General features: G+C 45.0%; 2 protein-coding genes across 2 annotated transcripts in view; one reads left to right on the plus strand and one right to left on the minus strand.

Annotated features, from left to right (window-relative positions):
- The first annotated feature begins 221 nt into the window (after positions 1 to 221).
- SHBG (sex hormone binding globulin) lies at positions 222 to 11,499 on the plus strand. Its single transcript, XM_089479719.1, has 7 exons — positions 222 to 478; positions 1,922 to 2,111; positions 2,746 to 2,907; positions 4,160 to 4,328; positions 6,028 to 6,173; positions 7,238 to 7,457; positions 9,333 to 11,499. The coding sequence occupies exons 1-7, from the start codon at positions 222 to 224 to the stop codon at positions 9,512 to 9,514; spliced, it is 1,326 nt and encodes a 441-aa protein (XP_089335845.1). The 3' UTR covers positions 9,515 to 11,499.
- A 947-nt stretch (positions 11,500 to 12,446) lies between these two features.
- LOC149304319 (rhodopsin kinase GRK1-like) overlaps positions 12,447 to 17,908 on the minus strand; it is a 28,282-nt gene continuing 22,820 nt past the window's right edge. Inside the window, exons 6-8 of the mRNA XM_089479840.1 lie at positions 17,286 to 17,410; positions 15,699 to 15,900; positions 12,447 to 13,987 (exon numbers count right to left, since the gene is read on the minus strand). Of these exons, the coding sequence (XP_089335966.1) occupies positions 13,692 to 13,987; positions 15,699 to 15,900; positions 17,286 to 17,410 (623 nt within the window). The 3' untranslated portion in view covers positions 12,447 to 13,691. The remainder of the gene's footprint in view (positions 13,988 to 15,698; positions 15,901 to 17,285; positions 17,411 to 17,908) is intronic.

Here is a 17,908-nt window from a genome sequence, read left to right on the forward strand (position 1 = left end):
ATTCACATGAGGTGGAAGACAAGGGAGAAATGCTGAATTTACAACCACATGATGCTGCTACATCAAAGTGAGGCCTGCTATTAGCTAATTAATTAATCAATTACTATTAAAGTTTAAACTATTCTTTCGCAGAGGTGTAAGTGGGGGGAAACGTAGTATACATTGTCCAAGTTACACGAAGCAACACTGCCACCGTGTGGCTTTCAGCTGTAACGCACCCTATGGGTTCTTTTGCGAGCAGCTGCAGCAACAGCGCCACCTGTTGGCCAGTTCTTGTAACGCACAGTCCCTACCCTTCCTATGGAGATCGTTGCTGCCATCTAGTGGCCATTGGGATTAATGACCATTCTCTCTTTTTCCAGTATGGCCAGTGTTTCCAGTCCCTCACTGGGGAGGCTGGAGCTCTGAACCTTGGACAGAGATGGGGAGACCCTTCCCCGACAGCCACATTGTATATTGATCTGCGCACAGTGACCAGGTAAACAAGCATTTAAATTACATTGGGGAAAACTGGGAGATCACATACCTGGAACCCAAGTGACCTTTTTGAATGCTGTTAGACCACAACTCCCATCAGCCCTAGCCAGCAGATCCCATGGTGAAAAATACTAGGAGATGATCTGGGTGTGTGTTTCCCTCCCAACTGTATGATCCTGTGAATTTTTTAAATGGTGGAAATTCAACAGGTGCAGTGACATTGAATGATGTGGGATTACAACTCCCAGCATCCCCCTAGCTGACTGAAAGGAATGCTGGGAGTTGCACTCCAACAACATATGGAGATCTGTGAATAAGGAGACTGAAGCACTGGGCAAGTTATTTTTCCTGAGTTGTTGGAGAGGTGGAGAATGTCACACTCGACCAGCTTTCATGCTGTTATTCCCCATATTCTAAAAGTTTGAAAAGGACTTTCCTAATGCTTATAGGCAAAGGAAGGAAGCGCTGCAAGCTAAAAGATGCTGGGATTGTTTGGCTCCACCCCTTTCCCTTTGGCTCCACCCACCAACTTCAGACAACTATTTGTCTGAATTTGAATCTGGCTCTTGGACTGAAAAGGACTCTCCAGTTGATAATCTGGAGAACTTCTGAGTGTCCAGAGGCCATTTTTCTGATTGCAGGACCTTCCGGCGGTTGTTTTACAAAAGGATTGTGTCCCCTAGAGCAACAATTCACCTAGTTGTATTTTATAAATCCATAAGGGGCTCTGAGGGCCAGAAAAATAGCTTAGAACATATGTATGTCCCTTGGTTTACATGAGTCTCATCCCCAGGTATTACAAATGGAGACAGGTCTGGCCTAGGAGTTTATCACACTGGGGCTAATTTCAGCATTAAAGAGAGATTAAAGTGCATTTAAAGCATCCCACAAACAAAGCAGGAATGGTGAGTAATTGCACAAATGACTGTCACATGCAGTTGCACAAAGTGATATTGGATATGCATTGTTACCGAAATCCCGAAAGTAAAAAGATCCACGTTAATGCTTCTTTGTGACTACTTTAATGGCGGGTTTTGTGCGATGTCGCGTGAAATTGTTTAGTGCAATTACGTTACTTTTCAGGATATTCACTGGATAAACTCCCGATTTCCTCTGTGTGATAAACTCCCCTGAAAAGGCAACTTGGTGTGTTTTGCAAGCCTGCACCTATCTGCCTCCCAAGGATCAAAAACACAACAACCCTACACTCCAAAATCCTGTCACACAAGCTGAGGGAAACAGCCACAAGGGAAGGTGACATTCTTGCAGTGGTTCCCAACCTTTGGTCCTCCAGATGTTTTGGACTTCAGCTCCCAGTATTCCTGACTATTGACCAAGTGGGCTGGGGCTTCTGGGAGTTGAAGTCCAAAACACCTGGAGGACTAAAGTTTGGTAGCCACTCGACTAGATGCCATGGGTTCAATTCCTGATGTTTTCTCCCCAGTGCCACGTCCTTCTTTGACTTCCGCACCTTCGACCCGGAAGGCGTGATTTTCTATGGTGACACCAACCACGGCAAGGACTGGTTCATCTTGGCTTTGCGGAAGGGCAAGCCCGAAATGCAGATCCACAACAGCGTCACCAACATCACCGTCTCTGGGGGGCTGCGCCTCAATGACGGCCGTTGGCACCGGGTATGGCAAGGGGCAGTTGTCCAGCAGGCTGAAACCAAATGCCCAAAGCAGGTCCTGGTCTGGCTGGGATATCTCAGGGCTTGATATATATATATATATATATATATATATATATATATATTCCAAAAAAGCAAACCTTGATTTTGCGACTTTATATAAGGGACGCATACCATTTTACTACGCCATTGTAACTAATGGAACTTGAGCATCCACAGCTTTTGATATCCAGGAGGATTCCTGCAACCAAACCCCAGCAGATATCAAGGGCCTATTGTATTCTGGAGTGGCAGTCCCAGAAAAGGAACTTTCCCAAAAAGCAACTTTCCAAGTTTAGGTTGATCCCTTAATCATTGTTCACAGCCCGGTCTGTGAGCTTTGGGGGTTGCTTCCAAAATCCTCTGCATGAATTGAATCGCACTGAAGGGCCTTGAAGTGCATTGCCCTTTAAATGTCATGGAATGAGGAACTGTCTTTTGACTCCCCTCTTGTTCTGTTTGAAAGTATGTTGAAGGCAGGCAAGGTTGTAAAATGGGCAATATTTGAGTTTTGCCCATTTCTTCCCCTTTTAACTGGGGTAAGGAAAAGGATTCTTGCATCTGGTTTGGTCTCTAATTCTCTTCCTCCTCCCTGGCAGCTGATGGTGAAGAATGAGGGCCATATCGTCCTGTTAGAAGTGGACGGAGATGACCAACTGGTCCTGAGCCACGTCTCCAAACCCATCATCGAACAACCCATTTTTGATATGCGGATTGGTGTCGGCGGGTTGTTCATCCCTGCGCAGGAGCTGCTGATGCCGGTAAGTCTTTCTCAGCAGCTGCACTTGGCGCATCCGCTTTGCGTTTTAGTGTGAACTGGACTTTTAGGCCAAAAGCACAGTAATAACAAGGCTGGACTTTTGCATATACAGTGGACCCTGCGCATTCACTGGAGTCAGGGGCACAGGACCCCCGTAAATGTTTTAAAAACCACAAATTAAAAAAGAACCAACTATTTTTTAAACCTGAGAGAACACCTCTCTAGGAATCTCTAGGTCCTCCAGGGCAACTCTATGGTCAATATCTGCCAGAAGTTGACCACAGAATTGTGCTGGAGGATCTGCAAACTCCTAGAGAAGTGTTCCTTTTAGGTCCTGCAGCTGGCTTTTGGTGAAAGTTGACAATAGCATCGCATTGGAGAACTTAGAGATTTCTAGAGAGAACATATTAATCAAATCTGTGAATTATTATTATTATTATTATTATTATTATTATTAAACTTTATTTATAAAGCACTGTAGGTTGACACAGTGCTGTACATAAAATAGAATAAAATAAAAATAAAATGGACCTGCCAGTGGTGTACATTTTAGAAAGTGGAATATAATACAAAATTAATAGGCAATATAATTCAACAAAAATATACAAACAACAGATTAAAATAAACGTAATCATGAATAATCATACCCGCAAAAGTCAGAGCTGCAAATTTGGAGGGCCAGTTGTATTTGTTATTATTATTAATGTTTATTTGTATAGCGCCATAAATTTACGTGGCATTTTACAGAGATTAATTAGTTAATAAAACAAATCCCTGCCCTGGGGTTTACAATCTAAAAAGACACGGCACAAAAAGAGAAAGGAATGGCAGTGGGGATATTTGTAACATCCTGCCTTGGGTCTTCTCTAACTGATCATCTAAAAGCCCGAATAAAAAGAGTTCAGAACTGAACTAGAGCTTAGTTTTCAAAATATCTTCCATCAGTTTACGAATCTCAGCCCCCCAAAAAGTTTGAAACTCTTTTGCAGGTCCACATCCAGGATTTAAAAGGTCCTACTTTCTCTTGGCATTTACAGCAGCAGTTCGAGGAACCTTTATACGTTTTAGAGATCTTTTCTGGCGTCAAACACCAACGATGCCTCGTTTTAGAAAAGGTTTCTCTAAGATCAAAACTTGAAGTAAATTTTCCGCAAATGGGTTTTTGTTCTGAGATGGAGACAAGCGGGGAAGAAAGGGAAAGGAGAAGGTCTGTTGCGTCACATCCCGAAACCTGGCTTCTTCTTGCCTTGCAGCTGAACACAGCCATGGACGGGTGCATGAGGCGCTGGGAGTGGCTGAACAAGAGTTTGGAGTGGCGAGAGGGAAGCTCCCTGGAGGAAGAGGGGACCAAGGTCTGCTTCCCCAGCATCCGCCATGGCAGCTTCTTCCCCGGGAACGGACTGGCCACCTTCTCTCTGGCAGGTACAACCTGGAGGTCAGAGGAGAGGGACAGGGCTGCAGAGACTTACTCTATGGTCCACAACCTTGGATGGGGGCAGTGGTGTCACTAAGGCAGGTGTCATCCGATGGGGTAACTCATGCAGTCACACGCACCCCCATTGACTTCCTCCCATACCACACCACAGAGGAGCCTTAGTAATTTTCTCATACTAGAATCATAGAGTTGGAAGAGACCCCTGTGGCCATCCAGTCCAATCCCCTTCTGCCATGCAGGAAAACAAACAAAGCATCCCAGACAGATGGCCATCCAGCCTCTGCTTAAAGACCTCCAAAGAAAGAGACTCCGCTACACTCTGAGGGAGTTTGTTCCACTGTTGAACAGCCCTTACTCTCAGGAAGTTCCTCTTAATGTTGAGGTGGAATCTCTTTTGCTGTAGTTTGCATCCATGGTTCCATGTTCTAGGCTCTGGAGCAGCAGAAAACAAGCTTGCTCCATTCTCAGTGTGACACCTCTTCAAATATTTATATAGGGCCTTTATATCATCTCTTAACCATCCCTTCTCCAAGCTAAACATACCCAGCTTCCTAAGTCTTTCCTCATAGGGCTTTATGGTTTCCAGACCCTTCACCATTTTGGTTGCCCTCTTCTGCACATGCTGCAGTTTCTCAACATCCTTTTTGAATTGTGGTATTGTACCCACATTATTCATAAATCATAATTCCATATATCACTGGATGTGGGGTACCACGGGGTTTTGTCCTGAGCCCAGTGCTATTCAACATCTTTATCAATGACTTGGATGAAGGAATAGAGGGCATGTGTATCCAATTTGCAGATGACACCAAATTAGGAGGAATAGCTAATAGCCCATAGGACAGGATCAAAATTCAAAATGACCTGAATAGATTAGAAAGCATCTAGGTCCAAGACATCTGGAGGGGAGTAATAAGTTGAGATATCCAAGCCGCTGAGGCTCTTTTAACCATCTTTGTACCAACTGTATTACTGTCTGGTAGTGATATTATTAAGGATTGCTTGGAAACAGCTGGGGTGCATCTACACTGTAGAAATAATGCGGTTTGACACCGCTTTTAGAAGTGCTGTGGCTCCATCCTGTGGAATCCTGGGACTGGTAGTTTTGCAAGGCCTTTTGCCTTCTCTGCCAAAGAGAGCTGGTGCCTCACCAAACTAGGAAATGCTGAACAATAACAGGTATACAGTATTAAGTAATATAGGATAGTGTAATACTACATAAACAAGATGGCAATGCAGACATATATAATAATTATGACCATAGGCATCCAATACACATAACAGGAACAATAGTGAAAAATACATAGACTAGTATTACAAAGATTCTATAGCAGAAATATCAAATATATAAAGCTGAATTGGGTAAGTTTGTAGATACTTAAAAAGTCATAAATTCCCCATTCCAGAAACACGTCAAATTCCTGATTGCTGGAATTTCCATGTAGAAGATAAGAAGTGTAGATTGGATGAATAAATCAGAGAGGAGTAGTAGTAGTAGAACGATAGACTCTGGGAAGTTCTAATCTAGCCTCACCAAACTACAGATCCTAGTATTCTTTATGATGGAGCCATAGTGCTTAAAGTGGTGTCAAATGGCATTATTTCTGTAATGTAGATGCACCCCTGGATCCTTTACCAACCTCTTTTCCTTGGCTCTTTGCAACCAAATCTCCTCTCGCCCTATAGGCCTCCCCACCGGACTCAGCCCTGCCAATGGGAACTGGTCCCTGGCTGTGGAGATGCGGATCGAGGGAGCACCCCAAGCCGCAACCTTGTTAGCCATCTCCAGTGTCAAGCACACACCTGTCCTCCGCTTGGACCTGCGGCACACGGTGAGAAACACGGAGGTTATGACATCTTTTGTTATGACAAAAGTTTTTGTTTTGTTATGACACCATGGAGGAGGGGAGCATCTTCGTGGGCAGATGTCCTAAAAGAGGACAAGGTACCTCAAAATGTAGGATATTCCAGTACCAAAATGTAGGACATGGCCAAATAACAACTAAGCACACTCACATTTGAAAGGGATGCAGGTGACCATCACAGCTCATTTCTGCCAAAAGGAAGATGTTTTGGGATCATAAATTCATGCTTCTTCAGCATGCTCAAAATCAAGGACATTTCAGAATTCCTCCTGGACAGAAGGTTGAAATGTAGGATGTGTCCTGGAAAAGGAGGATGTCTGGTCACTCTGCTCATGGGACATCAGAGGACCACACTTTTGGGGGGATAAAAAGATCCCTCCCAGACATAAATCGGCCCCAGAGGAAGGCAAAATGTGGTGTTTCCAGCGTTCCTTAAGGGACGTGTCATGGCATTTTGGTGCAACGTTTTTTGAGTCCCTGAGGGCCAGACGTGACTCCCAGGGCATCACTTTCCCACCCTTTTTAGGGCCATGAAATCCTTTTGAGAAAGGCCACAGCAGGCAAGAGGGCATTTACGCACTGTCCCTGAAACTTCAGTAGAGAAATAAATAAAGCGTTGATAAAATAACCTCTCCGACTGCCCAGATTTGGCAGGGGGCATCCTGATCAAACCCCTGCCATCCCACTTTCCCAGCTGCTGTGAAAATGTCCCACTTCCCCTCTTGGTCCTCAGCTCACTTCAGTTGCTGCAAACTGCTGCAAAAAGTAGTTTTCACTCAGGCAAAAGAAGAGGTGAGGGGCAGAGTGGAGTCTTGCCCTTCCCAGTAGCTCAGCCAAAAGCAAACTGCTGTCACCTCTTCCTAGACTGTATTGTTCTTCTTCATTAAAACCTAGAGCAATCCACTGTCAAAATCTACTCTTAGGTAGATACCAAAAGGGAATCTGGTGTTCTGCCATCAGCCAGCTCCTTGCTTTAGGCCACCATTTGTCTATGAGATGGGGCCACCACCTTGTCTTTCTGTGTCTCTTAGGATCTGGTGGCCCAGCTGGGGAACAAGACGGTCTTCATGGTCCAGCTTCCAGCAGAAGGCTGCCTGGATTTGCAGCTCGTCATGCAAATCACTCCATCTCATCTTACACTGCGCCTGGCCAATGCTGAGACCTTGAAGCCCATCCCAAAAACGGATTTCGACAGTCTAAAGCAGATCTGGTTGGGACAGCGGGGAGACCTCATCATCGGGGGGTTACCTGGTAAGACCTCCCCTTGAAAATAGGCAGCTGGCATAATCTTACCAAGTCTTTAACTTCATTTTATTCTACTGCCTCTGTCTTCCACAAGTATTCATGTATCTGAGCTGCTAGGCTGCCCTGAAGGGAGGTTGTTTTTCCTATTTCACGATCGACATTACAAGACAACGGCAAAAAGCAGAATTTTAACAGGATAAAAGCATCTTTGGCCAGGACTTCTCGCATGACGACGTGTCTGTCCTGCACCTTTTCATTGATGGGTGAAACCCATCAATAGGTTCCCTATCTAGCTTCTATTGCATGACTGGCTTTCTGCGATAGGTCCCTTCCACTGCAGTTCTGCTTCATGTAGTTCTGCTCATCTCCCCATTGCATGAATCATGGCTACCAACAACTTCCTGAAGCTGGCTGCTGTGTACACAGTCATACAGCAGCTTGCTTTAGGAGGCGGTTGGCAGCCGTGATCACTTGCACAGGGCTGCTGTATGACTGTGCAAATAGCAGCCCTGCACTTCAGGAGTGGGGAGGAGGAGCAATCAAGACTGCCAACTGTCTCCTGAAGCTGGTTGCTGTGTGCATATTCATGCAGCAGCAGGTTTCAGGTGGCAGTTGGCAGCCGTTATCTTTTGCTCCTCCCATCCTCTTCATTTCCTGTATTGAAATGTTTTTTATAAATTTTGTAAGCCGCCCTGGTCATATCCATGGAAGGGCGGGGTAGAAATAAAATTTATTATTTATTATTATTATTCATTTGGCAGTGCGGAAAACAAATCACACAACCCTGGATCACCAAAGTGCTGTCCTGAGGAAAGTGTGATAAAAAATGATGCCAAGCCAATCTGCTTCCATTTCTGGAGTTGTAAAAGTCATGAATTTTGTAGGAATACAGTTGTCCCTCCATTTCTGCAGACTTTGGATCCGTGTCCCTTGCTTACTCGCGAGGGGCAGATGGAAGGACTTAAAATGGGGCACGCGCCTGTGACATGCGCCCATGGGTGCCCACATGGCCATGCTGCCATTCAAGCCAATGGGGCTTGAATATCTGCGGATTTCCATTGGGGAGGGGCGGAACGGACCCCCCGCAAAAATGGAGGCACAACTGTACATTTTGAATGGTTTTTTTTTGCAGTGCACCCTCCTGTGGCAGCAGCTGGTATGTCACAGCATGGCAGTCCCTCAAATGTTTCATCTCCAATGGGCTGTGAACACCATGGAGATAGTTGGGGGATGATATTTGCATTCCTCCAGGTTTACGCTATTCCTCATTGCTATCCCAAATCTGGCTTTGCCCTTAGACTGTAGGCCTCCCAGACTTTGTTGGGCTGCAGCTCTCATCATTCCTCAGTGTCATCTATACTTGCCTGGGGCTGATGGGACTTGCAGTCTAACCATAGCCAGAGAGCAACGTGCATCCTACTTCTTTTTAGGCAGAGGTGAGAATTGCAGTCCTCCAGGTGTTGGATCACAGCTCCTACCATTCCTCACCATCATCTCTACTGGTCTGGGAATGATGGGAGTTGCAATGCAACCACAGCCAGAGGGACACTGTGGTGCACCTATTTTAAGACAGAGATGAGGATTGTGCAGCCCTCTAGATATTGTTGGATTGCAGGGCCCAGCATTCTTCAACCTTGGCTGTATTGGCTAGAGCTGATAGGAGTTGCAGTCTGATCACATCTAGAGACCAAGATGTGACCCCCTTCCTTGAAGGTAAGAAGGTGTAGTTTTTCAGCTACTGTTGGACTGTAGCTCCCATTGTCCATGATGGAGGAATTATAGTTCAGAAAACAAGAAAACTTCCCCAGCCTTTTCTCTTGGCATGGCTGAAAATCAGGCAGATTTTCAAACAATTTACGGACGTCTTCCTTTCCGTTCCAGGGTCAGAAAGAACCCCATTGGCCCAGGAGAGAGGGTTTTTCCGAGGCTGCCTGCGGGCAATCCGGGTGCAAGGCTGGGAGTTGGACCTGGATGCGGCCCAATCTCGGAGCAACTCCATCTGGGCTCACAGTTGCCCAGGGCTGGAAGATGGAGGCAAAGCCAACACGGACGGCAGAAACTAGAAGACCCCGGTTGCCTGCAGTGCGACTTCTCCCCACTTCTTTGTGCATTCATTTAAAGACCCCTTATCCCCAATTTCTCCTTCCCTCCCTTTCTCCATGATAAAGGGCAACATTTTTGGCCCACCTAAGGCAACTTAGGTGTTCTATGCCATTACCAAGCACCTGGCAAAAAGGAGACCTTGGAGGGTCCTTTGTGGAAACCTGAGCTCTCCACCTCCTGTTCCCCACACTTTGGGTCTGATCTCGATCCCTCTCCACCACCAGCACCCCTTACCATTTACTAAGAGCCATTTATGCAATTTCTGATTTCACAAATAGTTTCTTGCCCTTCTCTGGGTCCAAAAAAATGGATGCCCGGCCCCAAAATCCATGTTCCATCATTTCACAAACTCTGGCGTTATTCACACTATGAAAATAACCCAGGATGGATCCATGTTAAATCTCTGTTGGTTATACGCAGCCTGAATGCACTCTAGTAAGTTTTTTTTGGGGGGGAGGGGCTGCCAACCCCCTGCACTTAATTCAAGATAATTGATATCGGGTTTTCTCCCCAAGTTTAAAAAAAAAGATCTGCCTCGTCGGTAGAGCAAATAACCAATGAGAATGGACTCAAATAGACCTGGGATAAAATGCTGCATACCAAAAAATGGGTTCCAAATGCATTTGCATCATCAGTTCCATCTTTATCCAATAGCTTGCACATGTCAACAACTGAACTCTCATCAATGTGGATCAATGCAGTTCCATAGTGTGAATAACAAACCTGGAATGCATAAGTGAAATGTTTCACATCATCACGTTAAAAAAAAAAAGACATCTGAATGACACCCAAGAAAGCTTTGTCAGGCTGCAGAAGTATATGTTTTTCCTTACTCCCTTGCAAATGTCTGCTAGAGGAAGCCTCCGCTTATCTGATGGGTTAGGGATCAGAGAGCATGGTCAGAAAGTAAAACTGGTTGAGAAGAGAAACCTGGGTTTTTTAGTTTGCAACTGCATTTTGGCTGCCACAGAGTCACCCCAGAGATTGAAGGAACACTGCTCATAATCTCAGAAGCCCCACAGACCGAACGCAGAGCAGTGCTCACTTTGGGCTGCAACAGAGGTTTGCTTTGGACCTTCTTGCATACGTTTTTGACTCCAATGCACCTTTTCTCAGCTCACTTTGCAAGCAGTACATACAGATGCAAGGGGTCCAAAGCAAACCCCCATAGGAAGAACTGACCACTAGCCTGGTCTTTCCACTTTTGCAAATTATGTAGACGTGTTCCATTAATTTGAGGAGGGGTTTGCTCTTTCTGTAGGCAGGCCTTGGAACCGCCTGTGTGAGTGATCGGTCCTAAGTGATCCTTGCAGGCAGGAAGAAAAGACGAAAGAGCAGACCCCTCATTGAATTAATGGAAGATGTCTGTAATTTGCCAGAATCGAAAGAGTGAGTTGTTGAAAAATGGCATCAAAAAGCAGGGGCTTCCTGTATCTTCAATCAGCAAATGAATCAGCCCATTGGGGGATTCTGGGAGTTGTTGCTAAATGGAAGACTATGACTTGGTGGTGAGGGTTGGAGGATTCTGGAAGCTATACTCCAATAATAGTTGGGTGGTGGGTGGCCGGGGAGTTGAGGGATTTGTAGTCCAATAAAGACTGCAACTGGGGGTGGCAGCTGGGAGATTCTGGGAGTTGTGGTCCAACAAAGACTAAAATTGGGATGGTGGCTGTGGATTCTGCGAGTTAAGAATCTCACAGCAGACTAAAGTGGTGGTGGTCCAGGGATTCTGGGAGTTGTAGTTGAGCAAAAATCCATCTGTGAGTGGATGGCATCTAACCTCCCACAAGTCTGCTCCAGAAGAGCTCATGTGATCAAAAGTCTATTGCAGGGCAACCTGCATTCAGCACAAAATACTTCATGGTAATCCCTGTATAATCCCTGTATAAAAACAGAAATTAAATACTTTTACATATATTTGCATATTATATTCTTGTTTGGGAGTGGAAACAATAAACTTGCTTTCTTGCTACTGGGAGGTTTTCTAACCGTTGGGCAGGGTTTGGGGTCCGCCTCAGGCAGCAGATTTTGGTCATCTTGAAAGAGCAGGGAATTGTTAGCTATTTAATACTGGACCACAGCATTTCTTAATTTTTATTTTGCTGGCCCTTTTTTTCTGTGTTGCTGCTTGGGTCTGTTTCTCGGCACAAAGTGCTGGTTTGGACCTATAAAGTCCAATATGGGTGAGGTCCAGGTTATCTGAAGGCCAGCCAGCATGGTGTAGTGGTTTGACCATTGGACTATGACTCTGGAGACCAGGGTCCAAATCCCAGCTCAGCCATGTAAGTCCATTGGGTGACCCTGGGCAAGTCACACTCTCTCAGCCTCAGATGATAGCAAGGGCAACCTTCTGTAAAGAAACTTGCCAAGAAAGCCCCATGATAGGTTCACTTTCGGATCACTGTGAATCAGAAATGACACAACAACAACCAATTCTTTCCACGTACAGCTGTCCATACAATACAAGAAGCCCAAAGTGTTATTTACCTGCTGTGAAGACAATATCATTTATTGTTACTGGATAAGAAATGTTGGCTGACAGCAAAGGGAAGTCCTATCTCTCTCAGCCTCAGATGATGGCTAGGGCAACCTTCTCTAATCCTTACCCACTACACAACACCAAACAGTATCAAAACCAAAGTCATCCTGGTGGCGCAGTGGTTAAATGCCTGTACTGCAGCCATTCACTCAAAACCACAAGGTTGCGAATTCAAGACCAGCAAAAGGGCCCAAGCTCGACTCAGGCTTGCATCCTTCCGAGGAGGGAGCTAAAATGAGTACCCAGACTGTTGGGGGCAAATTAGCTTACTTGCTAATTAGCTTACTTGCTGTTCACCGCTATGATCTTTGGAATAGCGGTATATAAATAAAACATATTATTATTATTATTATTATTATTATTATTATTATTATTATTATCCCAGCCATAACTCCAGAAAGCTGAGATTTGGTATCATGGAGAGGAATGTCTGTATTTTGAGAGGACAGCATCTCCAGAGAAAAACCTGTTCATGAGATGAGCAGAGAGCTGGGTGCCCCAATGTGGATGGCACAGCTTTCTTGGAGACTGGGTTTATCTCCCTTGGCCATCTCAGTCCTCATCCAACTGATCAAAGAGTTGCAAGAGAGAATCCAGTACAAAAAGGTGGTGGTTAGGGCAAAAGAACTGGGAAGTGTAACGGAGTGGCTTGCAACATGCAGTTCCACATCAGCTCCAGGAACTTTTCTGTCATCAAAATCCATTGAGTAAATATAAAGTGCACTAGAAATTAGAACTGGAGATGGTGAGAAGTAATGACTGGGTTCTTGTTGGTGTCTCACGCTGGTGTAAACTCCCCTATGGAAGCAGTTGGGCATTTTGGTCTACATTCAGTCCTAAGCCTCAGGAAGAAAGGGGCACATGCTGTGCCATCGGGTATGCAGATGCACATTCTCAGCTGTGGCATACTATGTTGTGCCAGGTTGCTGTTTGACACAAGTGTCATGTAGCATAATCAAAGTGCAGCTTCGCACATGGAGATGGATGCTGTGCAACCCCGGTGTAAAATCTCAACCAAAGTGTCTGTGTTGTTTCTTCAGCACCAGAATGGTCAGCCCCATCACAGGGCACCAGGATGAAACCTGAGCTAGAATCAGTCCTCCTTTAAATAGGAATCGGTGGGTTTATCAGTCTCTGATTCCTTTCTTTAAGACTCATAAGATGGCTCTCTGGCAGACAAGGCAGTCGCCTTGCTCCAATCGATTGCTTTTGGTTCTTGTCCCCAAACTGGAGGTAAGAAGCCAGAATCCAGGTATGGGGCCTTCCCACTTGGATGTCAAAAGAGGTCAGGCCATTGCAAACTAAAACAATCTTCATGCCTTGGTTCTATAAGCGGATGTGGAGCCTACTGGTTAGAGAAGAAAGGAGGCAGGGTCAAAATAAGCACTCTCTCCTGGACTTTTTCCCACTGGTTTCCAGAAAAGGAAATAGAGTGTAACCCTTTAGAGAAAAGTGAATTGCAGAGTTAGGATTTGCGACTTCTTTCCCCAGCTCTGGAAGGGCAGTGTGGCCCAGAGGGCATTGAGCAATGGCTTCAATGTCTATGCCATGCCTAGTCCTGCCATCAGGAATCTCACAGAAAACCTGGCGGCCTCCTTTCAGAGCAGAAGGCAAGTCCCCGATTTGCTGGTGGCAGAGGAAGGAGGCGCATTGCGGTCCAGATCCCGTGGGATGGAGCCCTTAGCACCCCAGACATTCAGCTCCCCAAAGACCCCTGTCTCAACCATCTCCTCCTGCCAGGGGATGGGGATGTTTCCCGTGGAGAATTCATCGTAGAACGCCTTATCGGTATCATCCAGCATCACACCCTTCACCGTAGAGAAGGCACCCACATCACCTATGTCCTTGGCGTAGACCACTTTGGGGTCAGGAACAAAGGGGGGCTCAACCATACCTGAGCAAGAGAGGAGGGAAGCAGAGTTGGTGTGGTTCATATTGGCATACTCCTTGCTTGTCGTTCTGAGCAAATCTATCCCCCTGTGCCAGCTCAAAGTGTCTCTAAATGAGAATAATTTGCATCCTTATCAGAGTGCAGTTTCTACAGAAAGCCATGACAGTGCATACAACTCCTGTAAACATTCAGGGGCAGAGGTGTTGGCCATATAACAAATCCAATTACATCAAAAATCCACCAAACAGTGATACCTTTATTGGAACAAACAAAATGCACAATATTATACATGTTGCAAGCTTTCAAAGCTCCACTGGCTTCTTCACCAGGTAAGGTGTTGTCATCATAAGGTAGTCATCAGGTATTGTGCACTTTGGTTGGTGGATTTTTGATGTTATGGGATTTACTTTATGGCCAACACAGCTACCTTGGATGTCTTCTGGATTTCAAAATACCACTTTATAGCCGCAACTGGGCAATCCTAAAGAGAGAGCCAGTGGACTGGGGTTTCCTATTTGCGGTTTCTGCCCCCAACACAGGTAAAATATTTTTTTCTAAAATTGGGATGGCATTGGCATGTTTTACCTCAACACCACCTAAAAATTTTCCTGATGCAAAAGTATGAATATTTCTTGAGAAATTAAGTGTCCTCTATTTAACAATAAGCCCTCCGCTCTGGACCCCACAACAAACTCTAACTCCCAGAATTCCATAGCCTTGAGCCAGGACAGTTAAAGCGGTGCCAAACCAGGTGATGTCTCCAGTGTGGATGCAGCCATAGAAGACAATGTTCTTTCTAGAAAACACCGTGAGACCTTTGGCCTCTACTCGCGTCACCTGCCTCCAAAGCATGTTCAGAGGTACGGGTGTGTTCTCACCTGCCCCATCAAACAGCAGTTGGCAGGAAAATTATTTGGAATGGTTACTTGGTATTTCATGGGTGCAGTTAGGCAAACATGAATAGTATACTTCTACTTGCACTTGCAATGCAGAAAGATATAGGAACAAGTTTGTTGCAGGTGATTTCTTGCAAAATTTGCCTCATCTGTATTTGCAAAAGCTCTAGCTCGTTTTTTATTCAGAGATTGGAAATGTTACTTTCACTGCTAATGCAGCACTATTAAAAATTAAGGAAAATTAATTGGCATTAAAAATAATAATTAGGCAAACCATCTGTGATTGTGATCGTTATCCATTGTATTTCTCGTGTGGCAATTCTAGGGTCTGAATTTGATTGTTCATTCCAACAGAGTATACTAATGAAATTAATTGTTTAATGGTAAGTTGACACTTATGAAAATCCCATTGATTCAATAGGTCACCTCTAATCAGAACTGACAATAAATGTTTAGGGCAATTTTAAAAAAAATAAAATCAATTAAAATTCCTAAACATTGTCAATTATTTCTGCAACGGTAACAAATCAAATCAAAATGCAATGTTAATCAGTGCTTAGAAGAATTGACAGCAGGGGTATGATATGATGCATGAGTGAATTAACACATTTTAAAACCACTGCTGAAAATGTTAGTGGACTGGAAGTAGCAAAATATATTTTAAAATTAATTATTCCCATGCTCTGGTTTTAAGTAGCCTACAGAGGAGCCATAGTCTGTTGGTTTAGTAGCCTGGAGCTGCAGAAAGAAATGGGGAGAGGGGGAATGACTGTTTTGTGTTTTCCCATACATGGTCCAACTATCCTGGAGGTTGTTACCTGCCTCTAGTCGTCCCCAATTCATTTTCTGGAAAAGTGGATGGTTCTTTAGTTCGCTGCAGTCGTTATTCTTGAACCCCAGTCGTGCGGCAGGGTCTTTGGCCATCAGCCCCTCGCAGCAGGCCTTGCACTCAGCGCTGAACGTGTCTGGATATGTCACAGGATCGTTCAGGATACGGCGGGTCACCTCCTTGTTCTCCACCTGAAGAAGAATCATAGAATCATAGAGTTGGAAGAGACCGCAAGGGCCATCCAGTCCAACCCCCTTCTGCCATGCAGGAAATCTAAATCAAAGCATCCCTGACAGATGGCCATCCAGCCTCTGCTTAAAGACCTCCAAGGAAGGAGACTCCACTACACCAGTGGTTCCCAACCTTCCTAATGCCACGACCCTTTAATACAGTTCCTCATGTTGTGGTGACCCAAACCCATGAAATTATTTTCATTGCTACTTCATAACTGTAATTAAAGAGGTGTTTTCCTCTGGCCCTAGGCGACCTCAATGAAAGAGTCATTTGACCCCCAAAGGGCTCCCGACCCACAGGTTGGGAACCACTACACTACACTCTGAGGGAGTTTGTTCCACTGTTTAACAGCCCTCACTGTCAGGAAATTCCTCCTAATGTTGAGCTGGAATCTCTTTTCCTGGAGCTTGCATCCATTGCTCTGGGTCTTAGTCTCTAGAATAGCAGAAAATAAGCTTGCTCCCTCCTCAATATGACATTCCTTCAAGTATTTAAACAGGGCTATCATATCACCTCTTAACCTTCTTTTCTCCAGGCTAAACATCCCCAGCTCCCTAAGTCTCTTCTCACAGGGTTTCATGGTTTCCAGACCCTTCACCATTTTAGTTGCCCTCCTTTGGACACATGGCTCCACTTTCTCAACATCCTTTTTGAATTGTTTTGCCCAGAACTGGACCCAGTATTCCAGGTGGGGCCTGACCAAAGCAGAATATAATGGCACTATTACTTCCCTTGATCTAGACACTATACTTCTATTGAAGCAGCCTAAAATCGCATTGGCCTTGTTAGCTGCCGCATCACACAAGGAAGGAAGGGAGGAAGTGGAGGTCACCTATCAAATCTGGGATGATGTATTTGTCCATAAATTATGTTAGCCTCTCCCATTTGTATTGTTCTATGATGAAATCCTGAACTTGAGGATTTGGGCAACTTTCACCAAGTTGGTGGCTTCATGATGTTACAAATCCCAAGATTTCTCTAGCTAGTATAGTATTGCCATGTGGTTATTATTATTGTTGTTGTTGTTGTTGTTGTGGTTGTTTATATAGCACCATCAATGTACATGGCGCTTTAAAAGTGCCATGTATGGTTTCATCTCAGTAGTGCGGTGAATCCATTCTGGGATTTAGCTGGAGCTTAAACGGAAATGGCTAGGGTTGTTTCATTTCAGACTTCAGAGTTCAAACAAAAGTCCAGGCATTAAGGTTCTCAGTCCTAACCCAAAATGGGCTTTGCACTTTGGATAGATCACTTAAAGTTCATGCTAAAATCCAGAGCAGCTTCTTTACATGGAAGCTGCCAGATACCTTCTGCAACTTATAGCTTTCCCAAAAGGGATTACCTTCTCACCGCGGCTGCGGAAAGGACCTTTTGCAGCAATCATTTCAAAGAGGGTGACTCCCAGGGTAAAGTAATCTACGCTGGAGTCATATTGTTCCCCTTTCAGCAGCTCTGGAGCCATGAATCCTGTTGGAATGGAGAGAGAGAGAGAGAGAAGTGAGAGAGTGTTCCAGGACTGAGTTCAGGAAAGTTAGCTTTGGGGGAAATTACCGTTGTTGTATGCCTTCAAGTTGTTTCCGACTTATGGCAACTCTAAGGCAAACCTATCATGGGGTTTTCTTGGCAAGATTTGTTCAGAGGAGGTTTGCCGTTGTCATCTTCTGAGGCTGAGAGCATATGACTTGCCCAAGGTCACCCAGTGGTTTTCCATGGCTAAGGTGGGATTCAAATCCTAGTCTCCAGAGTCATAGCTCAAACTATGCTGGTTCCTACAGCTCCCCAGATCCTCTGACCAGCATGGCCACTGAGATTGCAAAGCTATATTTAAAGGGAGGGGGGTAATTTTCATAGATTGAGGGCATTTATATCCTAAACAGTCAGCATGGTACTGTGGTTCCAGCGTTAGACTATGGCTCTGGATGGGATAGACTCTTGCCCTTCCCATCAGGATCAGGCAAAATGAAA

This window comes from Sceloporus occidentalis, unplaced genomic scaffold (genome assembly GCF_023333645.1).
Source record: "Sceloporus occidentalis isolate IW3139 unplaced genomic scaffold, rSceOcc1.0.p SCAF_14, whole genome shotgun sequence".
NCBI classification, from domain to species: domain Eukaryota; kingdom Metazoa; phylum Chordata; class Lepidosauria; order Squamata; family Phrynosomatidae; genus Sceloporus; species Sceloporus occidentalis.